This window comes from Neolamprologus multifasciatus, chromosome 11 (assembly GCF_963576455.1).
Source record: "Neolamprologus multifasciatus chromosome 11, fNeoMul1.2, whole genome shotgun sequence".
NCBI classification, from domain to species: Eukaryota; Metazoa; Chordata; class Actinopteri; order Cichliformes; family Cichlidae; genus Neolamprologus; species Neolamprologus multifasciatus.
The window spans coordinates 26722255-26750095 of NC_140449.1; the positions used below are offsets into that span (position 1 = coordinate 26722255).

The 27841-nt window shown below is 42.4% G+C and overlaps 1 protein-coding gene across 1 annotated transcript; it reads left to right on the top strand.

Moving 5' to 3' along the window:
* Nucleotides 1-7573: 7573 nt before the first annotated feature.
* Nucleotides 7574-26104, top strand: fam110d (family with sequence similarity 110 member D). Its single transcript, XM_085177870.1, has 2 exons — nucleotides 7574-7723; nucleotides 21682-26104. Exon 2 carries the CDS (start codon nucleotides 22406-22408, stop codon nucleotides 23747-23749), a length of 1344 nt encoding a protein of 447 aa, XP_085033996.1. The 5' UTR covers nucleotides 7574-7723; nucleotides 21682-22405; the 3' UTR covers nucleotides 23750-26104.
* Nucleotides 26105-27841: the final 1737 nt, after the last annotated feature.

The window sequence follows — 27841 nt, forward strand, 5'->3', positions numbered from 1 at the left end:
AAACAGAAATACATATGGAAACCATTTTATTTTAACCTGGTTAATCTGCTGACGAAGTACAGTCAAGATGGAAGTGGCTTGTTTGAGATGTTCCGCAATCCCTAATGTTCATAAATGGTGGTGTAGATTTAGCATATAGACACAGGTTTATAGGTTTTGATTTGAGAAGAAGATTGCATTTGTGCAGACTGAGGTGATTAGCTTCAGCAAAATCTGCATCTGTTCTGTGTCAACTGTATGGCAGACTTTTGTTTCATTTGGGTGGCTGTTGATGACATCTTACACCTGTAATGAAAACCTTTGAAGTATGTTTGCTCTGATTGTTTATTACTGGTACAAAATGAGCAAAAATGTATAAAAAGAAGCAAAAAACAGCAAATACAGTCATTTGCAAAAGAAAGACCAGAAATAAAGTAAAACATTTTTACAGGATTCGAAATAACGTGCACCCTCACTTCCATAAGAATTAAGATGGTAAGTAGCAGCCAGGTGCTGCTGAACAAATGTACTTTATAAACTTATCATTGGCAGGTGTCACCACCTCTACAAAGCAGAATTTCTGTCAGTTTGCTGGACTGGAAAAGGTCACAATCTTCCTAGAAGTAGATGTTCCAGCAAATTCACCCCAATGGTCAGGATGTGCAGTGATGTGGAAAAACCAAAAGGCTAGCATGTTAAATGCAAAAGTACAATTAGAAAGACTTACAAAAGAAAAGCAGGGCTTAGGTTTGCAAAATTACAACAGAGCAAACCACAAGAATCCTTCACCTTTGGACAGATGGCCCCAGATGGAGAGGTTTGGTCATAATGCACAGTCCTACATCTAGTGAAAACCAAACACAGCATACCATACCAGCACAAACATATTCATACCAATTGTCAAAGCACGGTGTTGGAGAGGCGATGATTTGGGCTTGTTTTGCAGCCACGGGACCTGAGCACCTGCGTTCATGAAGTCTGTGAACTCCTCCGTTTACCAAACTATTCTAGGTCACGCAACAGGAAAAATATCCCAACCAAAAAGACAAAAGCATCAAGGTGTTGCAGATGCTCATACCTCAACCTGAAAGCACCTTAACAGAACTGTGCTTAAACAAAGGCCTACAAAACTCAACGAAGTGAAGCAACACTGTAAAGACAAGTTGACCACAAAATGAAAATGTGGCAAATTATTTAGAAACATTAAAAACCTGCTACAAAGCTGCAACAAATGCAGTAATATTCCATGCCTATCTAATATCAATCCCCTACAGTGGTGGATTTAACTGTTTTTAACTTGTAAAATGCAGACATGATTAGCATAATGCTAACTGTACTCATAGTGTATATAAAAGATGGACATACCTCTTTGGTATATCAAGGCCCGCTCTGAAGCCTGTATTTTAGCATTTTGTCAGCCACCATGTTGGCGTTTTAATGAAACTAAAGTTACCATATTGTTGCAAGAAGGCGGCATGCTAAGTTAGCTAGTTTAACCAGACAAAGACACCTGCTTATTAGCACTAAATACAAATACATGTAACAGATACATATAAAACACCAGGATTTTACTCACCATGCCTGTTACTAAATGTGTGAATCTAGCCCATGTTTAGCTGTTATGAAGGGACCACAGCTGTATTTGTAGACTGTAAAAATTTCCATTGTAGCGTTAAGCAGTTTAACATAAAAGCAGCTTCTACCGATGAAAATACAATTTCTTAGCACCTCCCCTTTGGCTTCCTGTTTGGTTTTAGTAAATTCAGTATGTTTGACAGATAAGATGCTTCTATACCACATTACTAACACTACAGTTATCTCATGGGATTCAAGATAGACGGGTTTTGCTGTAAATGCTTTACGGATTATAAAGTTTCTGAGGCAAAGTTGTGATTTTGGATTAGAGTGCCACTTTAATATTAGGAATTATGGGGCTTTTAAACCAGCACACTGTCCTAATTTTCAGTCTTGTTCCAACAAATACCTCGACTTTTACAGTGTTCAGTATTATTGCAGGTGGCAGCGCTGCCATCCAGCCATGACATACTCTCTAGCGCTGCAGCTTAAAGACTCTGACCCGCATGCAAACCTTAAACCCTTACTTTCCAGTGTTTGTTTTCATAGACAGCTTGAATGTGTTAGTTCGAGCTGTTTATGTGGAGACCTTTTGGCTGATTGACCTCTAAGTCTCTCTGCAGCTTTTCATAATGCCACCTCCTTCTGTGGTGCAGCCATTCAACTACAGGAAGGGCATTCTGCCAAAGGCTATGAGTCCCCGAGCCAGCTGGAAATACAGGAGAATGTCTCCCTATGAGACACAACAAATAATAAGCTTTTAATATAAGGGAATACTGCACCCTCTCCATCCCTGGCATTCTCATCATACAGTTAAGAATTTCCAGTGCAGTGTTATGACTGCCCTCTTTAGTAAACAATATGATAGAGCTCTGAGCTGTCCACACCGTGCCAGCAGATGGCTACGATCCACAACACAGACCTCCACGGCTTGCCAGGATTCAGCCACGACCCAGACATCAATCAGAGCAACGGCACATTGGAGCTAAAGCAAAACAAGACTTCACGTACACCAAGCAGCTGTGGCACTCGATCAACAATTCTGACATGTTTAAGACTTTGTGAACATTGTCCTCTTTTTTTTTTTTTACACCGCTGTCCGTCTTCTGTTAGCAAGATTGTGAGCACTAAAACAGAACAATGCTTGTGCATGGTATTCCTCCAACCAGATGTAAACTCCAAACAAAAGGAGTCGTAACTGGCAGAGGAGTGGTGGGGAGAGGGGTAAAGGTCAGCACAGAGAGTTAAATAAACACGAGGAGGACACGACGGTCTGAGCATGTTTAGGTTAACCAGCAGGTCTTAAGACAATACACTCATGGGTGGAAAACAGTGATTGCAAGATCTTATAGTGACTAAAATCTGTGTGTGGCAAAAGACGCTCAGCTTAAACTTCTTAAAAAGTTCTTCAGAGGTCAACAGAGCTGCAGAGTCTGGTGATATTTAAGTTCATTACTGTGCAAGATCCCAAAAGAAATGTACGTCTTAGGAATACACTGAAGATAGCTGTCTGTAAGTTCATCACAGCATGCATGTCTGGCCCATGCACATTTTTATATCTTAGACAATTTAAGCCAAATCATCTGCTCAATCTCAGAGCTTTAACCCTGTGCCACTTATTGTTTAACTTAACCTGCAGAATGCAAAGTGCTGCTACATCACCAGGCACCTCAGACAGATCACCTCTGTCCAAATAGCCACCACATGGCTCACGACGCCCTCATCACCCACAGAGATGCCACCAAATGGGCCAAGATGGGCCAGGACAGGAAGCTGGCCACTGAGCAGCTTCCTCCCTTTGAAGTGTCATTAATCCTCAGTCCCACAATGTTTATGTGAGAGTGAGTTTGTGCTTTTATGTTTGCGAGGACCCATTTAACTGTTAAAGTGCATCCATTAATGCATCCATATGAAAATTAAAAGGTTGGGTTCAATCAGATGTTCCTTTATTAACCCGCATGCCATAAAAAGCAGGCAACTTAAATGTAAATAAAGACAAACCTGGCAGTTGTGTTCTGCACATGTGCCACTTTTAACTATGAAGTGATGCTGTACACATACCCCAAAAATCTCACAACTTCACTGTTAATACCGCCTTGATTTTTCATGGGAGTTAAGCCTTCTTATGCTAGATAATACACGCAAGCAGAAGCTCCAAAGAGGGTCCCGAGGAAACGAGTTCAGAGCTGGCTTAAGGAAAGAGGTACATTCAAATAAGAAGACATAAATAAGCATTTCAGCTGGGCATGACTCTGTCCATCAATCCTTTAAAGTGTGCTAAAGCAGACACGTCAAGAGTCTTGAGCATTAAAGTTTGTGGGAAAGTGCTTTTATAACCTCTTTCAGGCAGATATATGGGGATTTGACCAAATGCAACCTCTGATATAAGCGCTCCCAAAAGATAGATTTAGTGTACGTTTTCCAGTGTAAACTGAAAAGTATTCAGTGTTATTGAGATACTTTCTTTTCATAAAGAGCCCTTTAGAAGTATTTCAGTCTTTTACAACAATTTTATTGATTTGAGAGGCTTTTTAATATAATTGTTGTTCTTCTGCGTGATATAAAATAGCATAAAGTATCACCTCTAAATTAAAAGACATTTAAAATAAAGTTAGGCACAGATAGATATAACCACTGTGATGTTACTAATAGTTTAGTGAAGTCCTGTTGAGGCTCAGTGTTTTGGTCATCACTGTCTCGGTTTTGATGATCGAAGGATGGCATTGACTGAGAAAAATATCCTACTTTACCATCTTTTTTTACTCTAGTGTGGACAATAATTTACAAAATGAACATCCTGTTGTATTCACAAAGATTATAACTGCTGAGTGAGCCCATAAACTAATCAGGCAAGTGTCTATGGAGCTCACAGAGTAAGGCCTGTTTTTTTATAAAGTGCTATAGAGCCAGACATATTTTTGCTACCACAGCCATTAAACCTTGTTGGCTATTACAAATGATGCAGATTTAACCCAATTATGCATTGACTTCAGTTTTAAGAAGTTTTATCTTTTACCTACAAACGATAGTATAATCTCAATGCTTTCCTATAATCGTTTACTGACCACTCAATGCTTTTAGAGGGTCCCTGACTGCAGCTTCCTCTGTAAAGAACCATTGTTCAAACTAGTGTTAGTATAAAGCTTTCCACCCATCGTTACACATTTCACTTGTTTTAAAAGCCTGCAGAAACTCTGTCTACCTGAGTTACAACAGTTTTGTTTATTCCCTCATTTGAAATTTATAGAGCATATCGAGAGTCTAAGGAGTTAAACTTCGCCCACAGATCAGCTGATCTCAGTACCAACCAACTTCATGGCTCAGCTTACGCAGCCCTACGCAGCATATCAACAAATCTCACCTCTTCACACTACCGAGGTTGTTTTAGGCTGCCCACAGCTGTTGCACTCTGCAACCTGCTTTTCAGCCCACCCCCAAGCTGTGTCAGAGTTAATCAGGCTCAGGTCTGCTGTGACTTGTGCAAAATGTAAATAACTACAGATGAAACTATAAATCCTTTTATGACAACAGCCTTTGATATAGTAGTTGCATCTGAAGAGTATTTCTATTTCATGCAGTAGCTCTTCTAGCTGGATGAGCTTTGCTGAAAATGGGTGGTGACACATCTGGTGCAGCAATCAGGATGCATTAACCTTTGAATAAGAATCAGGAGACTGTTGGCGGGTAGTTCTGGTTGTTGTAGTTAAAATAAAAATGTTAAATGTTAAAATTGTCCTAAATGAACAATGCTTGAGTACATAATAATGCTGTTTTAAATGAACAATGGCTTTTAGAGAACAAGACTTTGGGGGCTCAAATAAAAAATAAATAAATAAATAAGTATGAGTACGACTGAGGATGAGAGACTCTCTCACTTCCACGTAGCTCCACCAAAAATAAAACCCTGGACGCAACCTTGTTGTCTCAGTCACCCTCTCAGTACGTGATGTTTCACAGCTTTTGCAGGATTATCGCCTTGAGTTAACAGGGTCTTAAATAACTCACTGGCACCAGGAATCGTACTGGGAATTTGCCACCTGCTGCATCGGCCATCCACAACCACACAGCAGTGGAGAGAGATGGGTGAATGTACTCCTGGGTGCGAGGATGGCGTCAAACAAGGCTGAGGGTCACGCGCCACCTCGCGCACCACGCTCAACAGGAAGTGTGGCTTCCTTGAGTCTTTGCCGTGAGGGCAGAGGTCAGAGAACAGGAATGGTAGATCGTGTTACGGCACCCAGATGTGGCAAACAAAAGCCACAGCTCCAATCTCAAGGTGCCCCAAATGTACTGTGCAAGCTTAGCTCTGCAGAAACTGGAACTTGTATTCTGGAAGTGTCTTTCCTTTATAATACAGATGTTTCTTGATCTCGTTTTAAAAGATATAACCTTCTAAGGCTTTGTTGAGCCTTTTTGCTATTTTTATGGTTCACATTTGCATATTTTCCTATTTTAAAACATCAGTTTAACACTTACCCTGTGAGCTACATAGAAGCTTGACTGGACGAGTTTTGCTCTGTTGAATGTAAAGTGTTTGCCAAAGCCGGCACAGCACAAATGACTGGAGGAGAGGAGACTCTGCGTATGATTTATACACTCTGGGTGGAGCCTTTTGCACGTCTGTGTTTCAGAGCCTGTTTATGTTCTCAGTGAAATATTTCCAGTGGCTCTCTGCTACACCGTGCTTCCTCACCGGCCTGTCCGCTCCGTCAAGAGTGATGAGCTCGGGAATGAGAAACAGGTGTGCGTGAAATGTGGAGATCACTCCTTTATCTCTCGCTCTCTCTCCCTCTCGCTTGACCTTTCTGAGCTAGTCATGTTGAGCTGCAGAACAAGCAACAAAAACACAGGAGGAGGGAGGATGATAAGAGGGAACGAGCAACAGATCGATCAGCTTTTTAATTTGGTATCAACTGATCACAAACTGTCTACAGCTAAAACAACAAATAAATAAGTGGAACACAAGATGTAAAAACAAAAAAAGCAATGTGAATGCACTGAAAAGTAAATATTTCTGAAATTTTTTTTAAAAAACTGAAGCCTACACTACAGTCAACTTAAGACAACAGGTCACATGTATTACATGGTAATTGCATGTATGTGTTAATTAGTCAGATCCATCTACAAGCAAACAATAATGATTAAAGACTAAATCCAATCAAATGCTGAATTACTGATAACAGTTAACGAGTAGCACAAACAATCATCCTGAATAAAACAACTACTGGCAGTCTTAAGAACTAGTAACAAAAGTGAAGTGATTTAACAGTTTGATAAGATCATCTTAGGACAGGGTGGGGGTTCAGCAGATAACACCTCTCCCTGAAAATCTTTCATATTCCTACCGCACAGATAACATAACTGTCTGAGTCACACTTCTGAGTCTTACATCAGAGGATTTTTTCTTCACGGTCTGCATGTAATGACCTATTATAACTGCGAATTTCAGAAGGTCACAATGTGTACTTCGAGCATGGCTCCTATTAACATATCAGCATCCACAAATCTGCTAGCATAGTCTGTTTTCACTTGCATTGCAATATTTGTTAGTGTAAGTCAACTTATTAGCAGTTTGCAGGTAAATTAATAAACCGGTGATATTCTCCCTTTTGGAAAATAAACTATGGCCTAATTCTTAACCAGCCTTCCAAATTAAAGCATATATATTCAGCAATGAAGGCGTTTTTTACATCTCTGTTTTATAATTCATATAGCTATAACGTTGTTTACATGCCAGCCTCCACTCTTCTTGAAAAACACATCAAGCTAAACCTTAAAAGCTATAATTATATTACTATTTTGCATGTTTCTGCACTTCTTTAATGTGGGTGGTTTTGTAAGTAAAGTTTACTAAAAATAACTGCACGATGTCGCTATTTGTCACCACGAGCTTCACTGTAATCCACAACCTGACAGAGCACTGCTCCGCTCAGCTCCCCCAAATCCATTTTCGAACCGCCTCGTCATACCTGCCCACCCCCGCCGCTGTGTGGAGGTCGGGACTCCCTCTTTTACTGCCGCTGCCGTGCGTCTTCCCGTCAGTGCGCCAGCAGACCGCGCAGAGCGAACAGCGCAGCGCCACGCCGACCGTGTGTCCGTCACACAGCTCCACACCTTCACTGGATTTCAAAGACAACAACAGCAACAGTGGATAAACTGAGCGAATGTGGTGAGTGCGGACAGAACTACGGCTTCCACCGCTCGGTTTTTAATAACATTTTTGTGCTCACGGTGATTTATGACATGTTGCGTTTGGAAGTTTACCGATCAGGCTGACTCGGACAGGAATCGACCAATCCGCTAAGTGATTATTTTGTACTCTCAGTGAGTTATTTTAGTAAGCGTGCAGTTACGGGTTAAACACATGGCAAAGAATAAACAGGCTTTAAATAAGTCGAAATCTATTATGGGTTCCTTATTATTCCTTAACTAAGAATCCAGAGACTCACCTCCCAGATAGCACTTCTGAGGTATTCTTGGATTAAAATAGGTTAAATATTAATAATCCTTAGTCAACAGGGTGTGTGTTTTCCTTTTTATATTTACTACAGGACTTCTTCAAGTCAAGAATTATGTCTGGAAACTTTATGATGTGTTGTTTGGCTTTTTCTGTGATGGACATCTGATTCTAGGTAGCTGTTTGATAAGACCATAAACATTTTTTTTTTAAGTTGGCAAGTGCATCCATTGATCTGTGCTCTGTAAGCCCTATATGTGGACGCCCTGGTTTAACTCAACCTTGAAGTCCAGCTGATAATAACTGCAAATACCACCGGCCTGGAGCAGCAGGTCTTTGCTTAGCTTTGATCTGCACTGAATATTTTCATCTGGATGAAATCAGGAAAATTGCCCAAATGAGGATCTGGTTTCCAAGCATCTAATCAGCAAAGACAAATTTTGTAACCCTAATAAGTTAAGGTTTTTTTTTTTTCTCTCGTAACCAGCCAATCATTTGAGACGAAATGTAAAACTATAGGAGCTCATTTTAAAGACTAAGACGGTGCTACTTGAGAACTTTCAAAAGAATAGGAAAAAAAAGTTGGGGAGGGGCATTATGCAATCCACCCACTCTAAAGTGAAAAGACGGTCTCTTCCAAGGAGACAATCACGTGCCCTCAGGGTCACCTCCACCTTGACCCACCTCCACCCCTGCAGCTCCATCTCTCTTCATAAGGGCTCAAGCATCCTGAGTTGGTTTGATCAGCGTGGGGTCAGGAGCATAAACAACTTAACAGTCAGACTAAACAGACCACACATGTCTTGTAAACACATTCGGATTCATAGGTGAGCATGTGCCGGTTAGGCCTGCGATAAGTGGCTGGAGGTTTGATTCGTGCTTTTTGATGCAGCTCAAATGTTGCTCTCGCTCGTACCTTCTCACAAACACGCTCAGAGCTTTTCGTGGCCATAATGCTGCTGCTGAGCACACTGTGAGTTTTCCTCAGCAGATGTGCTAGCCCTCCTCTCTAACTACATTAAGGATGTTAGTGAAGATTTAAATATGAGACAAATTTTCCACACAGTCTTTGGTGAATCACTTTCCAGGCCTTCTATTCAATAGGTAGATTTAGCTCCGTCTCCTCCCTACCTTTCACTACCTTACACTTTTGTTTGAATCCCCGAATTCCGTGCTGAACCACGCTGAACCGTGCCCAACGGCTACGGTGATTCATAGGTCTTAAACGCTTACTGACGACATCAATCTTTCAAACCGCATACAGACGATTCAGTGCGCGGCGCAAACATCTCTCTGACTGAATACCTGCTTGCAAAATTACAGTGCAGAGGCGGTCGTAAACAGTCGCAGTTTTGTGCCTGGATTCATGTGGCAGTGTGCTAATTTTCCAGCAGTAATACAGCTGCATCTGTGTTTGATACTGATCCCAGCAGAGCAGACAAGAATATATCCTGCAGTTACAAAGCGGAAAGAGAGCCCAGGGGCGCTGAGCTGCTCACTGCAGTCTCCGTCTGAGGTGTTGACAGGAGCCCTGACATCATTAACATGACTAAATAAAATGTGATTTGGGTCTTTGCCTTCTCGCTTGGCTTGTAGCACCAGCAGGGATATTTATGATGATGGTGTTATTGATGCAATGCTTAGAGGAGCATGCAGACTCATGTTCACTTTCTGACTTTTGAGAGAGTTTGGTTTGACGTAATGTGCATGTTCACAATATGAGCATTTAAACAGGAGCTGAGATCCAGCATCTCTCTGCAGCATGGGTGAAAAAGTTGAGCCTATATCACAGGACAGCTAGATTCCTCATCTTTAAGTCTTTTATTTTACAACTTTCTCCGTGTTTTGTTTTTAATGAACAGAGGGTTTTTTTTGTCGAGGCTACACAAGTGCATAATCTGATTGAGTTTTGACCACATTATAGCTGAATGCAGAGAACAAGCGGAAGCCGCAGGATTTTTCATGGTTTTAGTTCACAATGGGCCACTCATGTGTTTCTTATCAAAATTCAAGGCTCGGTTTTGCTTTCCTGCAGAGCCGGGCTTGAAAACGCAGCCTTTTAAGAGGCCATGTCAAACATTTGTTTTCTTTAAACCCTGTTTTGTTGCATGTAAAGACCCCCGAGTTACGGCGTGAAGCTTGAGTTTCTAATTAGAGGGGAAAATGTGCCCTGCTAATGACATCATCTTCCCCCTGGCACTGCGTTAAGTGACTGTGTGTGTGTGTGTGTGTTGTTTCACAGCAGCTGGTTTTAGACATTTGACGTTTACAACTGTGTGAGACTTCAAACACTCTCACAGAAACCGTCGGGCTTATAATTTAGCTTTTATTGCTCCTTGTCGCCTTGTTTGGGCCGTTGTGGCAAAAGTCTCTGGGAACAGTTTTCAGGAGGAACTGCGTGTAAGAGAGGAAGAGCTTGTCGATAAACTCAGCTTCTAAGTTACATCCAGAGACAAAACAAACCTTTTCAAACAGGCATGAAGTTGGCTGAAAGGAGAAGTGAAACCTACCATCTATGTAGCGAGCTTCTTCTCTTTTGCAAACTAGTGTGGAATCATATTCACAGAAGTATCAATTTGATGTATTTTTCAGGCTTTTTTGAGTCTTTGCACTTAATTTTTTGACATAATGATTATTATAATCAGTCTTGCCACTCTCCGAGACCTGAGAACATTACATCGCTTCCATCTCCACGGGCTTCCAAACTCAATTTATAATTCATTGTGAGCAACGAAATCATGAAACATGATCTGACAGATCTCCATCTCCTGACGGTCCCCTGTGTGTGCGTGGGTGACAGCTGTGAGAGCGGCCCTTCTCCCCGCTGCTCTCACATCCCTGTAATTGTTCACAGTCCGACTGGGCGCCTCTGTAGCTCTGCCACATCCCATCACACTCAGCCGTGCCACGCTGTGTCCGCTCGACCGCGAGGAAGACGACACGAGTCTGGACATTCCCTCTGACAGAGGAGGAGGCCGCCGATGCAACTGCACGGACTCTTCCAGATGTTTTCTGATTCTGACAGAAGCGAGGGAGGAGAGGAGGGAAGAGGGACAAATCAAAGGCTGTCTTTCCGTGGCACTCGGGGTGCTGTTAGTGGGGAAGCAGGTCGGTTGATCGGTAATGAGAGAAGACAGCTGGCAGGTTCAGCAAAGGTTAACAACTAAGTATAGATGGACAAACAGAAGAGCTTAGTGTAAGGTCTTTGTGTGGGAGGCTGTGGGTGATTCTTGCCGTTTTTAAGGAGGAGTTACCTCATTTTAGTGAGTTTGAAGTAGATGAGTGTTGGATTTTGTGGCATCTCACACTGAATATTTCAAACTTATCTGTCCTTTTCGTGGTTTCTTGGGATTGGACGTGCATGTTTTTAGCACGTGACGTTTCTTTTAATGGCCTAGTTTCTCTCTGGGTTTCAGTAGACATCACAAAGCTATAAAAAGATCTCTTTTTAAAAGTTTTTGTGGCAGTCAGGATTTAGCATTTGCAGTATTTCTAGTTTTTGGGGGTATTTTGCTTACGTTTCGAGCTGTGTCAGTCAGATTAAATCAAACTGCACCCACACATTCCTGATACAGCCGTCTTGCTGCATTCGCTTTTTGACTGCTCACCCCTAAATAATTAATGATCACTGTTAAACACTGAATATGGGGGATTTTAAACCAGGGATTTTCCTGGCTTAAAGCTGAATTGGATGAGCAACCTTCAAGTATCCAATCACCAGAAGTGTTTGAGAAAGTTTACATTATAAGAAGCGGCATGCGGAGCGTTTTATTTCATCTGGAGTTGCAAACTTTTGCGCCCCGCTGTGTTGATTGCAAATCAATGCTGACACATTTAAAGTGTTGGAGAGTGTGTGGGGATGCAGGAGGAGGAAGTAGATGGGCTCGGGGACACCATAGTTACAGATGACCCAGTGTTTGGGGACAAGGCACAGCTGGAGACGCTTTAAGCCTTAACCGACCCCAAACAGTCCTGTCACAAGTACTCACAAGTTAGTGCTAACCTTTTACCGCTAACATCAGCAACATGTGTTTAGAGTAATTCTGCAAGGGTTTCGTGAGTGTCCTTTTAGCAACCCTGTGTGTGAAAAGAGGGTGTGGTTACACAGATGCTACTCTGGCTCTTTCCTTTTACTTTAACTTGGAGTTCTGGATTGAGTTGCTGTTCGCTCATATGTGGCCCCTGCGCTCTCACACGGCTTTAATCAATTCTTGTGCGCTCTTACTCATCTAGCTGTCAGTAAACTCTTTTAGTCAGTCGTTGTGGAGAGTATATTTCTGCACTGTTTCAGTCAGCAAAAAGGCAGGTAAACCACTGTTTGATGTAACACCGCTTTTGACTTTTTAGTTGCTGCTAAAGCCTCTTTTGTCGCTTTGGTGAAGCCGACGTATGCCTGGCAGAGGGAAAAATGTGCCGACTTTGTGAAATAAAACATCTGGCAGTTGGCCAGACAAAGCTGTCTCTCAGAGCATTCACACCAGCTGAGAGCTTAATGAGGGTTCACAGTGTGAGAACACTGCTTCATAATTTAAGACTCTGGGAGATTGAGGGACATGTCCAGATTTATGCCTCTCTACTGTACTGTATAAACAGCCTCCGGGCAGGCTTTTATTCGGGGTGGGGGGCTGTGTTACCCTGAGTTGCACAGTGCATTCCCAGTCCAGGGATGTGCCGCACACACACACATTAGGTCACAGTGGTTTGTATTGCTGGTCACATAATCCAGACTGGCATGTGGAGGGAGCAGCAGTGGTGGTTATAGTTTACTAAACAATGCCGTCCAGCGCTGGGATATGTGCGTACTAACTCTATAAACGTAGCTCTTGCACACACTACGCTACACGGTTTCTTTCCCCCTTGAATGTACACGTGTCCCCACAAACACAGGTTATGTTTGGATCATAGACAGTATAAAAGATGGATGTAACCATGCTGATGCAACCCAACCCTCGAGGTGAGAGTCTTCACTGTCAATATTTTGGTGTTTTGAAAGTGGACGTGGCAAGCATTCATGTCAAAGCACATTTATTGGCTGACAACAAGTTGTTTAAGAGTCCCTTCGGACTCTTAGAACAGCCACAGTTTATGACATGAACATCATTGTGGATTATTGAGTTGAAGAGAGAAGAGAAGAGAGTGGAAGGCAAAGCGAAGCTTTTACCGGTGGATCTTTGGCCACAAACTGTGGGTCGTGACCCAAAAAATGAGATGGTGGATACAAGAGGGGGGAATTTGCTTCCTCTGAAGGCTGTCCCTTAGGCCGTTATTATACATTCTGCATGCACTAGGATTCACTTCGGCCACCTTGGGTTGGAGTGACGTAGATTTTGTCACCAGACAGTGAATGTGAAGGCTGTGCGATGTCCGCCGACGTGCCTTCCTGTCTTTTGTGATGTTTGTGGATTCTTATATGGAGAATTTATAGACTTCAAGAGGATTTCAAAAGAGTATAAGAGAAATGACGACTAGGTCATGGTTTCCCCAGCTGACTGTGTCTGCAACAGAGTATAATCAAGGCTTCAGAGGTAGGGTAAGGAGCTTGGTCATTCTGGATGGGCTCCGAGTAGAGCCACCTACCACTCCATAATGAAAGAAGCAAGTTGAGGTGGTTCTGGCATCTCCTAGGTGAGATCCTTTTAGGCATGTGCAAATGTTAAGAAGCTTCAGGGCAGACCAGGACACTGTGGAGAGATTGGCTTGGGAGTGCCTCGGGATCAAACCACAAAAGCTGGAGGACAGGGCTGGAGAAAGGGAGGTCTGAGAATCTCTGCTTAGACTGATGTTGACTGATGGTAACTAGTGATTAAGCCCATAAAGTAATCAGGAAAGTGTTTATTGAGGCTACAGAACAAGGGATCCAAGGTCTGTTTTCCCAGAGACTCCAATACAACCAGAAATATTTTTGCAAAAAAGTGTCAATGTCAGTATTTGGGAGTATTGTCACTCCTGATTTCCAACATAGTGTATTCCAGTAGTAAAGTTGGAAAACTGAGAAAAAAAGGGTGTGTTTTGGTTCTTGGGAAGTTCATGTATCACTAGCAGTACAAGGTAATACTTATTTGTAGTTAAAAACACAGCTGCTTCACCTTCATGGATAGAGTCTGGTCAGTGCTCTGCATACGGTTTATTTAGAAAATCACAAATACAAAACAGATTAAAAGTTTTACAGTTTTATTACTGTTTATGTTCACTGCAGCCGTCTCGGGTTATTAACTCAGAGTTGGTGGGACTGGTCCGACCTTTTGAGTAGTAACTTGAGTAGTAATTCTGACTGGGAACTCGGAAATTCCGACTTCGACCTAATCTGGAACTCGGCATTAGCGCGAGGGTCGGGGTTTTGTCCACGTGCCTACCAACTTCTCTGTGGAGAATTTACATCACAGTGCACCAACTTCGCATGCTCCCCAGGCGGTCAACTTCAAGTGGAAGTTAAACAGGAATAGCTAATCGGCCGTCGGGCCTCCAGCTGTCAGTGTCCGCAACAGAGTATAATCAAGGCTTAACTCAGTACCTGCACAATTTCCACAATTATTTTGCCTGTCGCTGGATTTCACGGACATTTCATGGTCTCTGCTTACCACATTGCTGCTGCTTCCTTCCTGTGCCCTATATTCACATTTGAGATGTCAGAACAAAGGCCTTTATCAGTGACCTGCCTTTGTAGGACACGTTTTTCACGTGCGTAAATAGATCAATGCTCTGAAAACAGGGGCAGTTAAAAATCAATTCTTTGTTAATAACAAAGGCAAAATGGACTATATAACTGTGCTGTTAGCAACTGCTCTCCAAATAACTGGTAATTTCCCCATAAATAAAACAGAGTGCCAATTTACACAATGATTTCTTTACCGTACCGCTATGTATTGCAAAACGAATCATTTTAATCCAGTGTCTATGTGGATCCCTGCCTGCATTGTCTGGGTATTTCTCTTTGATCATATATTTCCTGTACATTTCTCACAGTGAGGTATCATAAGGCAGCTTAACATTCCTGCATTACTGGCAGGCTCAGGTGTCTCTCTATAGCGTGGATTATTAGATTTCCACGCACTTGGCACCTGGTGATCACAGGCCTCTAACTTTAGATCTTTACACTTATATACTTTCTAAGTTTTAAAATTGGCATTCGGATGATAAAATAGCGTCCTCGTTCTATCTCGATGAAGAGCAAATTTTAAGATGCCTTTTATTTTCAGAGACTTTGACAGGCAAAGCTTGCCTGCGTTTCTTTTTGCTTTGTTGTAATGTTATAGCTGGAAAAGCAAATAGTGATTCATAAAACTTTATGGTTCAGAGCTATTCGGTAATCACAAGTAACAGAAGCCTTCCTGAGCCCGGTGCTCAAAAGAAAAGGAACTTGCCCTGCCTGTTGATAAAAAAAACAAATAAATATGCACACTTTATCCTGGAGCTGGCCTTATCGGCGTAAGCACTGCTTGGGTGTTACAGCCGTGATAAAGGCTTGGCTTCCAGTATAATGACTGTAATAGGAGGGGGAGATTGCACAATGTTAATTAAATTACTGTAATGTCAGGGCGATAGCTCTCTTGCTGATTACCTCAACTTACAATTACAGTCTCTTCTATTAATTAAGCTACTTATGATCATATTTTGACTGATTAGCCAGTGTAGTATAAACAAATAATGCTTGTTACACTTTGCCCGACTCCTATATGCAATATAATACCTTTGCTTTCCACTGCTAAAATGTTTTTCCAATGCTATAAAGTAGAACTGTGTCAACATTTACAAATAGGCTAATTCATTTTATTGATTATGCTGCAGAGCGCAGAGTTAATCGATTGATAATTAGCACTTATGTTCAAAAGGCTCTGTTTTATTGTGAGTCGTTTGCTGCCTTGGGTAGACCTCTGTGCTTTGATTGTGTGCTTAAGTTTCTCATACAAGATGACGTAAAATCAGCAAATAAAGGCTTGACTTTAAGTGTAATGAAGTCATTAGTTAATTATTAGCTGTGCTGTTGGCCAGCTGCGATGATGTAAAATAGCAAGTTGAGATCATTTAGGTATGTACGTATATGTGCAATCTTCCTTTATTAGCTAAATTTTAGCTCATAACTATGCTAATGCTCCTAATACCTGATTATCAGATAAGGTCAAATCTTTTTACAGTCTTCCCTGTTTCGTTTAGGGGGGGTTTGTTTTTTCATTCTTGGCTTTTTTGTATCCGGTTCTCATGTACTTGTACCCACACCCACCATTAGCCTGAGTACATGTTTTTGGCGTGGCTCTCCAATGTTCAGTTGCCCCCACGATGATTAGCATTGAATGACAAAAGAGCCAGAGCAGTGAGTTTAGAGCGCATCTTGTCCAGTTTACAGTTTGCAAAGAGGTCTATTCAGGTTGGGGGTTTCTTAAGCCATCCCAGGTGGCCTGCTGCTGCTCCTCATGAATGTGGAGAAATCCCTTGCGTAGCCTCGAACCGTAGATCACGTGGCTAATAGCACTGAGGGCCTCACAGGCATGATAAGATTTACAGTTGGCTTTGTTTTTGAGGGGGGCAGTAGCCTATCTATCATGTGTCTTAATCTCTTACATTTTATTGTCATCATGTTGTTCTTTTCCCTTCCTGACTAATGAGGCCGACCAAGTCTGACTTACCTATAGGAGACCATTGTTGGAGCCCGTTAATGATGCGAAGACAGCCCAGTTTGTCTCTTTTGTTTGGAGGGGAGAAGTCAACGCCTCCTTTGCTTTGTCCTGGTCCACGACAGACTTCTTGAGTCCTGTGTTTGCAGTGTTGGTTAATGACTGAAGCCTGCGGTCATGAATCGTGGCTCATTAGTGGCAGACACTTTTATCCACACTGTAGAGACACTTATGTGTGCAGATGCTCCATCAGGACATAAAGTCTTCTTTGAATGAGCGTTGGTTAACGTTTGAACACTGAGACATTTCAGTCCATTAGGGAGGATTGTTAGTCACTGTCATCCTTAATAGTTGTGCCAGATGTTCATATAAAGAAAGGGAGAAATGCAAGACAGTGAAAGAGAGGGACGATGCTGGAGATGGCCAGTTGGCTCTTTGTCAGCAGCAGATGCCCCTCATCTGTCCAAAGATTAATTTGACAGGTGCAGAATAGCCTCCCGAGAGCTTCAAAGGTGGTCTTTTTGAATTTATTAACATCTTATCATGTGTTTACTTCACTAAATACATAATTCACAGAGAAACTTCCTTTAACCTTCTGATCCAGGACCAGCTGGGTTTTCTCTGGATTTCCAAGCATGCCTCAATGAAGCTATCCTTCTAGAGGCTCGCTTGAAGCAAACAAACACTTCCTGGGTCTTTTTGTGTGTTTAGCTTCTGGGGCAGCACTTTCAGAAGAAGAACCACCTGACCTAACGAGGCCTAAATGTGACCCGCTTTGTTCTCTCACTGGGTCAAATGCATGTGGCACAAACAGTGCTGCTGATTAAAAAGAAAAACGAACTCCACTGTGGCTTCCCGTGACAGGTCTCTGTCCAAGCATTTTGATGTAGCATGACACAAAACATCTGGTTCCTCTTTAGCTGCATGGGGGCGCCTGGGTAAGCCTCCCCTGCAGGATGGTCCATCCGCTTCACAGAGAGGAAATGCGGGAGAGATGAAAGGCCGAGAGAGGAGAGGCAGATAGACAGACAGAGGAGTTTTATTAAAGAACACATCGATGGAAATTGCACAGACATGGAGAGCTGGCGATGTGAGAATTCACTGATGTTTGGTTTTTGGAGCTCTGCTTTCTGCTGCACGTCCCAGGTATTACTTTTGCATCACACGTTTGATGTTTCTGCAGACTCTTCTAGTTTGTTACAACCTTGTAGTTGGATAAAATAGCTGTAGGCTGTTGTAATTATTTGTAATTCATCATTTGTTCACAGTGCCTGAAACATTTGTCCCTACATGTCGGAATCTGGTGGGCAGTGTTTGTAATTTTTGACATTTGGATACGTTTGCAGCCTGACAGAAATTCCCCAAGAGTTTGAACTTCCTTTTCTGGGTTTCATTCTAGCAAAACTAGTTCAGTCAGTTTTTATATGTACAATCTAAACCATCAAACTCCTGTTGTGTCTCAGCTCAATTTTACGATTGTTGGCTTTTCACCCCGTCTTTAAGTTTCTTCTTATTCTTTTTTTGTTTTTCATGTTGTGATGTTTAACATTCATTGCGAAGCCTGTATGTTTGGAGCCCGCTTTGCTATACATACACATAGTCAGTTCTGATAAATAGAACAAATATATGTCAGGTTAAGATGGGAAAAAGCTTTTGAAGATCACACTGTAAGTAACAGTAAATGGAGCAGGAGATGGAAAGAGATAGAAAGAGAGAAGGAAAATATATGTTTACAAGAAGAGAGTGATGGAGTAGGGAGTGAAATGAAAGGGCAGAGAAGCCCTGTAGCATGTGCAGAGGAGCTGAAGAGTGGGAAGTAACGCAGGAGAGTGCAGGCAAATGAGCTTGGGTAGCAATAGGAAGGAGAAGGTGGGGTGATGTTCACTGTAGAGACGAGAACAGAAGGGACGGGTTTAGAGGTTAATGACAACCTGCAATGAGAGACAAAAGAAGTCGTGAAACACGAGAGAAAATCCCAAGGCTATCTCACGCTTTGCACAAGCTTCAAGATCACAGGAGAAGGTGCTGGGTACTAATTTGGCTCATTACAGTCAAAAGAACTAATGGCGGCTATTGTTCTCCAGCAAATCCCAGTTGAGTCACTGGTGTCCCCTGTGGTTTTGTGCACATGTGTGTTCCTTCTCTCTGGTTTTCCCGATTTCTGTTTTAGTGTTTTATTATATTATGTTCAGATAAATGCCTTAAAAAAATTACCTCTGATGCTACTATTCATATAATTACAGTCATAATGGTTTAATGTGGATATCAAGCACAGTCACATCAGTAAGTGATCCCTGTGAGACAAAAGCTCAGGCTTTGACCTCACACATTTTTTTTTTTCACTCTTGGGTCTGTGTGATGTCATTGTGAGTGGTTAGTATGGTCGTCATCATTAGCCGTGAACAGAAGCCTGCTAAACCTTCTGATTGTGAGGGGCAGCCAATGAGTAGAAATTTGGCTTGAAGAGAGGGAGATGAGTTTAGAGGGACTGCACTAAGACCCAGTATGAAACAAATAAGGATTATCTTGAACTGTGAAATCATGCAAAGCTACTCTAAGTCCAAGATTGAAGAAATGGTGCTAAAGATGACCATAAATCCCAACACTTACACCAATGACTGTCTTCTAAGTGCAGTTTTTCATTCATATATTATGTTCCAAACAAACAACAGCAACCACTGTGACTCACTTAGTCATGTGATGTCCCAGATAGCACTTTGAGCAAGACGTAACCTATGAAAGTGGCTTGTTTTCTTCAGGCTCCTAATGTCACATTCATTGAACGCACACTGGCATCACAAGAGAACACAAAAAGCATTGGAAGTAGAACAAATACAGATACTGTATATTACTGCTGTTTTCAAGAATTAGCTGACATTTACCAGTTCTTGTATTCATATATTGTCCTTGTTTTCTTCATATTTCTTTCTATATTTAACTCCACCCCATCACTAGAAAGTCACTGTTAGCATTAATAACTTAGTTTAGGCTCCTATGGCGATAATCTTCTTTAACGCTGTGGTAGCATTACCCTCTCAATTTTTCATTTTGAACTCAGAAGAAAGAAGAAGAAAGATGCCTAATAAATACCCCATAACTCTAACCACAGACCATAACCTGCATCCTCATTTCCTCCACATTTTCCACCAATTTTTCTCGTTTGTTTTAGCTTCCACACCTGTTGTGATTTTTCTCAAAACCTACCAAAACAATGGTTGACTTTCCCGAGCTCCCACATACCCGATATCTGGAAAAACTAGCCGGTATGCCATTTCCCCCATCGTCAGGTAATTTATAGCGCCATTTGACAGGGTCCCTCAGGCATATGGAGACTGAATAAGGGTAGAAGGTTTGGTGAAATTCTAGCTCACCTTCTTAAATATCAACAATTTGATATTAGCAGTTAGAGGCACAAGAGTAAAAAGAAAGAAACATATAAAAAAATTGATTGAAACACAGGAATTGGAAAGTGATGAAATCAGCTATAATGATGTTTATTTAATGTAAGCTAAGTTGCTTATTTTGTAAAACAAAAGTATGAAAATATTTTTTAACTTATGAATGTTATAATTTACATTAAGAGGTTAAATAAAATAGATGCACATACAGTAATAAATTGTTTAGAATGATATGATTTCAGAAGATTTCAGTTTCAAGAAAATAAGTAATAATAACCTGCGAGTGTGCATGTATGACTTTGTCAAGAAACTGCTCCAGTTTTATAAATAGTTGGATAAATTATGTGTGTTATTGTTTTCTTTGTTTCGCGTCACTCTGTTATCTGATTAGTATTAGTCAAAAATATAAGAAAGGAGTGTATGTTGTGGTGTTTTTGCTATTGCCGGTGTCATGTGGTTCATCCTGACTGGAGACATGGATCCTCTTTCCTGGTCATTCATTGTTTTAGCTTTTGTGAAGGAAAAGCCAAAATAGCATTTGATGACACTTGAGGGACCTGAGAGAACAGTAAGCGCAACGGTATAACACCCTCCTGCTGTCCAACACACCACAAGGGGCATTTGTCTCCCCAGATGGACTTTTAATACATTTTGAGGGAAGTTGAATTGAAAACACGCTCCACCTGTGGCCCCAGAGTATAAATACCAGCTTCAGGTTTTAAAGATGGCTTCTTTGGCTTTCCAGCTTGCACTTGGCAGACACTCGCTGCTTTTCAGACAGAAAGGCTTTCACGGCACCCAAACTCTGCATGCACCCCTCTTTCATTTACAGGGCAGCCGCTCGCTGCCTTGTGCTGACACACACACAGAGAAATGCTTACAGGAAACAAATACCCATGACTGCATGCACTAATACGCACATATATACACATACATAGACATATGATAACTGTGCCAGGATGGTGTAAAGCTATAAATACTCCTCAGGCTGAGGCTGTTATAGGCACGTGCACCCTCCTCCCCGCTTGCTCCACCAAATCCTCATACAGCAGGAAAATGTAATATAAAGCAGAGCATGGTAATTAAAAAAAAAAAAAAAAAGCAACATTTGTCACGGTGCCATGCCTCATTAGTTTTACTGTCTTTACTGAACTTTTGTAGTGGCTTTTAATTTAAATAACAAGCAGCATTGCTGTGGCTATAAAAGATCCCTTCAAAGGTGTTCACCAGCTTTATTTTGTATTAATTTAAAGACTTTTTTTTGCCTCTCCAGTTACACATCGTGTTATTTGGGTTTAATAGCTGTGACAAAAAGAGGAATTAGTACCGAGACTAGTTTTTTTGTCCTGTGTTTTCGGTGATCAATACTAAAGGATGTTGAGTTTGCAGTCATAAACACAGCTGAAACAATGGTTCTAATAGGAGATCATAATGAGTCTCTCTGCCTTCCTGTTCAGAAAACAGGTGGAGGCGGACATGTCATCATCCTGTCTGGACAGCAAACAGTGCTGTATCCATGTTTCCATTCATTCATCAATGACGGGATATTGTCACTCTCCGCCTCCAGCTTTAAATAATCACAATCTATGATCGGCTTAAGGCACCACTGCCTTTGAAAGCAGCACTGAGAACTAAAACCACTCTCTCTCTCTGCCTCTTCCAGGGGTCCACACAGGTGAAGAATGCGAACTGCTTCTCCGCCATCTGTCCATCAACAAATCAAGTGCATCGGTGCCTGCCACCCTCAAGCCAGCTCAACCACGACGGGCGTCAAACAAAAGTCTTGACCTGGCGTCCCTTAAACGCCCTGTGCAAAGCAAATATTTGAGGCTGGTATATCTCATTTCTCCCGGCAGTCGCCACTGAAAAGATCAACAGTGAAGGGTGTTGTTGGTGGAAAAAAAGAGAGAAGAAAAAGTGGGGGAGGAAGAAGTAACCCTTTCAAACTACACCCTGCCTGCTATTTCTGCTGCACTGTGGGCAGGGAGCATCTCATTTGGGAGAGCTTCAGGCTGACAAAAAAGGACTTCCCTGTTCCCTGCCTATCCAGATGCCTTTATAAATACTGGATAGAGATATCAATTTGCCTGGGTTCTTACACTGCCCAACAAAGAGTCAGTTGGCTATCTATAGAAAAAGTTACAACAATCTTGGATTTTGTGGTTTCCTGAATTGCTACTTGGTCTATTATTGTTCAAAAAACATTTAAGAGCTGTGAGTACAGGAATGGGAGCTGCCAGAGTCCTCTATAGTTAGAAACTTTTCTAAACGCTCCCACTAGGCTTGAAATTTCACAGAGCTTACAACAGCTCACTGTGGGACGTCGGGAGCTGTGAGTCAGTTTGGAGGCTGCGGTTTTGATGTCTTTTCCAGCTCGGTGAATTAACATGAAGCCCCTAACGCCAATTGGATCTCCTTCACCTCTGAGGCTTCTCAACAAGGGTCCAGACTACTTGCGTAGGCAGATTGATGGCGGCGGTCACGGCCGCTCAGTCAGCGCCGTGGAGAGACTCGAGGCAGACAAAGCCAAGTATGTTAAAAGCCAGCAGGTGATCAACACCAAGCAAGAGCCTGTACTTGTACCCTGCGCCACCCCACCGCCGCCACCCCGGCGAGCAATCACCATCCCTGGAAGCCTGACGCCTCATCTTCCCCCACGGCGTCCGTCCAACACTCCATTCCCTCCGGTCTGCGGCTCCTTCGCTGCAAGAGACGAAAATGAAAATGACGACTCGAGAAAGGAGAACAGACGGACTTCTGTCGATGTTGAGGCACATAACAGGAGCAATGTGAACAACGCTCCCCCCAGCCCGCGCACACCTGGACTTAACACCTTGGTAGCGCCACACAGCGCTCCCATTCTCCGAAGGAGTACAGGCAAACGCATGCTGAGGCCAGACTCCCTCGTCATCTACCGGCAGAAAAAAGAGTGCAAGAGCCCGAGCAGTACAGCGCTGGGAGAAAACAATAACATGGAGATAAAGGGCTACAGTTTCGTCCGCCGCCTCTTCCAGGGATCCATGAGGGAGAAGAGTAGTGGAGGTGAGAGCAGAATCCAGAAAATGGTCATCGGTGAAGAGAAAGCGTCATCCCGGGATGGCGACTCTCGTATGTCTTGGACCAACGATAAAGATGCGCCAGACGGGGGACCGGGGAGCAGGAGGTCCAGCAAAACTGACCACGAGCGCAGCCCAGAGTCTGCCCCCAGCTCCGGGTTAAGCTGCACGCTCGAACAGACTAAGAATGGCTTTACAAATGGCACCGCCGATGAAGTTACCAATGGAAACCACTCAAACAAGCATGACGATGAGAATGACCCGTGGAAACGAGCGTCACCACCGGCACCCAGAAGACAGTTTGGAGAGTTGCGGCGCTCCAAGTCAGACTTACATCTGCGCTGCTCAGTAGCGTTATCAGACCAGGAGCATTTCTTTGACTTCTGTGGCCTGGACGTAGATATGGTAGAGCGTCTGGGTCGCCAGAATTTCCTCTCAGGGGCCAGCTCTATAGACACTCTCTCGTTGGCGCTCCGCAGCGTGGGCGGGGACGGCTGTGGAGGCTCGGAGCCCAGTGAGTTCTCCCGCCACTCAGGAGATGGACTGTTTGAGGAGGAGCTGGCCGAGCAGCTTCCCACTGGCGTGTCAATAATTGAGAGAAATGCTCGCGTCATCAAATGGCTTTACGGGTGTAAAAACGCCGCCCGCGAAGGACCCAAAGAATCAACGGTTTGATAGATGGACGAGGATGCCTGTGCCATTGAGAGCTGTGTAGGTGTTGTGTATTTCACATAAATTTAAAGTACGTTATCCTCTGTGGGCTGCAACAGAGTGCAACATTTGTTTGGTTTTTTAACTTTTGAGGCTCAAACAGTTTCGTTAATCGAATCTGGCTTCAAAATATGATTTGAATTTTTACATTTCAAACGAGAGTCAAAGACCCTGGATTTGTTTCAGTGGTCAACATTCACAGGATTAGCATTTTATGACACGCATCTACCTTTGCTCCCTTCACTCCAAAGGCACAGCTTCTTTAAATTAGAGAATAACTGCTACTACATATATCCTGTCAATCTGATTTGTTGTATTTATAAAGCCTGTGGAAGTATTTTGTGACCTTTACGGCAAATGGAGCTATTTTCCGTTGCATTTTTTCCCCCCATTATCATAAATGTGTATGAGTCTGAGTGTGGAGTGGGCGCTGGATTACTGTCCTCTCCATTTGTAGCTTCTTTTCATTTATTTGCATAACCAGATAAGAACTGATTTGAAATGAGCCCCCTGTGAATCCTCACAAGGCACATAAGTGTGTGTTTGTTTGACACAGTCAACACAGCTTAGCCTCCTTGACATCACCGCTCTTCCTAATGACTAATTTAAAATGGAAAACCACTAAGCTATGTTTTTTCCAAACAGGAAAAATGCTGTGTGAGTGTGAAGTGAACCATGAGTACCTCATTCGAATCTGTCCCAGTTTAGTTTGTGTGTCGCTTTTTTCCTTTTTTACTCCTTAAACGCAGGCGTTGGAACAAACATGTGAGGCACCCCCATGGGGTTGTTAATGCACTGAACTGGACAGAGTGAGGAAATGACACATAGAAATATAGTTTTGACTCCTTACAGATATTTCATCTCATATAATGTTAATCACTGAGCTGGATTCAAAGAAGCTTCTTTGTCCTGAAAAAAAAAAGGAGCCATGCTTAGCTAGTTTTCATTATTTGAAATTCATTTTTCAACCCTTAGTTAGGATCAGTGTTCAGGATATTTAATGTGACCCACTCACAGATTTCCACACCAATTCAGTGGTCACCGCTGGGTAAGCTTAAGAGTTTCAGGAATGAAAACAGGAATAAACACCCTGTCTGTCCTGTGACTGTGAACTGGACTTCAGCAGGCGAATATTTGTGTTTCACTGAAATTTCAAGACTGAATATATATAAAAAAAAGTAATATATTATAAGAGTAAAAGAACTCAAGCTGACAGGCCTTTCCTGCCAGATGCTTTAGGATGTCATTTCCACCATCTGGCAGCTTACAGATGTTAACTCGGTCAACTCGATTCCCATCACAAAACATGCAAAAGGGGGCTGAAGCCGCCCTGCTCTCCCTGATAACCGCAGATCCTACCTCACCTTCACCTCATCCATTCTTCAGTTATTCCCGCTTTATCTTAATGAAAGGTCATTTCCATTGCTTGCCCTGGACTGCGCCACTGTAATGTGAACTGCTGAGGTATGTGGAGGTTAGACTGAGAGTATTACTGAACTCAAGGGCATGTTATTTTTGTACACGTGATAAAATAACGCAGTTACTTGCAATGTCAATTATTTTCTGTATTTATCATGAGCATGGCACACTCCTGAGAATCTTTCCACCTGGATTTTTTTCAGATCTCCCTGTTAAGAAAAAAATAAAAATTTGTTTGCATGTTTTGCAAAGTGGCGACGTAACTTCTGATTCTCCTTTTTTTAATTTCACACACGAGAGGTTCGGCTTTTATTCCAAAGAAGTTTGTGTATGATGTACACAGCAAATAAACACAAAAATGAAACTATCTTCGAGTATGTCATTTCTTGCCACCTTGTTATGTTATATTTCTTGGCTAATTTTGGACAGAGTAACCACCGATTGCGGCATAAACACAGGAGAATGTAAGAAATGTGATGCTGTCTCGTCCTTGACTCTTTGTTGCTTTCCTCCGCCACATCACGTCTCATTTTTCCCCATTATCTCAAATGGCTAGGCGCTAATCCTTTTGGCATTCCCTGCATAGCATACTCTTGAGAGAGCAGCAACAGGTTGTGTTTATAGACAAGGAAGCCTCTGTGTGGCCTGATGCTATGTCTACGCTGTCGGAGCGCAGACTCTCCACCCTGTCTGCAGCCTCCTCCTGACACTTTTTGTGTCTTCTCTGAGTCAGCATTTGTTTTCATGCTCCAACTCACAGTGGTCTGAAATCTTAAGAGGAAAATCTAAAAATATTTTGATTTGACAATGACATCTGTCAGCCTAAATCTAGTCACAGCTTTAAAAAAAAGCTTTGCTTTTAAAAGCAAAAACGACTGCACGCTGACACTTCTTGGAGACGTCTGTGGACCTACTGAAAGAACACCACAAAGCACAATCTGAGTGGATTCTGCAGAGGGTTTTTTTTAATGTAAAACTTTCCCAAAGTCAGAGGAAGTGATTTATGTTTTCATGATGTGAACCCAATGCAGATTCCTGTGCCAAGAGGGGAAAAAAAGCTTTTTGGCTCGTGCACCATGGGATTGCTTTGCAAAACCAATCTGCAAGAACTACTTACACACAGGCCTCAAATGGTGCTGATATGGTGCCATTTTACAAATGATTGTCATTTGCAAACTGCAAATGAACTTCCAAATTCTGCGGTCCAGTGGTGCAGGTAGTAGTGGTGTGTTCAGCCAGATATATGAGGCTGCAAATTCACAGTAAACACGTGCGGGTGTGGAAAATCAAGGTTGAGCTGGCCTCAACTTTTTTCATTCCTATAGTGACCGGTGAAGCATCAACCACTCTCTGGCCACTTTATTAATTACACTAGTATCCCTTAATTCTTCATGGCATAAATTCACCAAGGTGACTGAAACATTCCTCAGAATTTGGTTCATGATGACATCGCAACATCACACAGTTGCTGCAGATCTGTCGGCTTTGTATCCATCATGAGAATCTCCTGTTCCCATGCATCCCATAAGTGAACATGGAGAGAGGTCTGGTGACTGTGGAGGCCATTCAACTACAGTGAACTGTTTGTCTTACTCAAGAAACCAGTTCTGGTTTGAGCTGAGCTTTGTGACACGGTCATAAAGGGACGGATATGGTGAGCAACAATACTCAGATATGCTGCGATGTTTATACAGTCCCGATCAAAAGTTTAAGGCCATTTGAAAAATGGCAAAAAATCTTATTTTGCATGGTTGGATCTTAACAAGGTTCCAAGGTTCCAAGTAGAGCTTGCAACAAGAAGAAATGGGAGTGAGACAAAACATGCAAAAAGTGAGCATGCAGTTTATTGAAAGCAACGCTTAAACTGAAACAGGCTGTTTTACAGCTGATCAAGGACCACATGCCTTTAAAAGGCTAAATCTGTGCAAAAATGTGTATTCATTGTCATTTTCAGTCAGATAGTCACACTTTCATAACGTTTTGATGGCCAAGGCAAAAAAAAAACGTTCCCTTTTTAAATGTGGTCGGGTTGTTGAACTGCACAGCAGGTGCAGGGATTTTGGATTTTGGAATTTCGTAACCGATCCTGAGGGTTACGGAAAAAGTCAAGTGGAAGACCCACAAAAATTTCACCAGCACTGAGCCGGAGGATCCAATTGGCTGTCTGTCAAGACACTGGACAATCCTGGACCCAAATTAAGGCTGTTACTGGTGCCGACTGCAGCACCATAACCATCAGACGCCATCTGAGACTGGAGGGCTTCAAAAACAAAAAACGTCTTCAAACTTTTGAAGAAACAAGGCTCATTTGGTTTTAAGTGTCCGAAAGCGTGCCAAGAAAATATCCCTCACACGTTACACAAACACCAGCAGCCTGAAAACTGTTGATAAAAAGCAGAATGGATCCACACTGTCATGTTGTTTACTGAAAACCTGAATGTTGAACCAGAAATTTGAACTCATCTGACCAGGCAACATTTTTCCAGCCTTCTGTTGTCCAGGTTTGGTATGAATTGTAGCCTCAGTTTCATGTTCTTAGCTGACAGAAGGGGAACACTGTGTGGTCTCCTGCTGCCGTAGCCCATCTATTATGTGCTCCAAGATGCTCTTCTGCACGCCTTGGTTATAAGAAGTTGT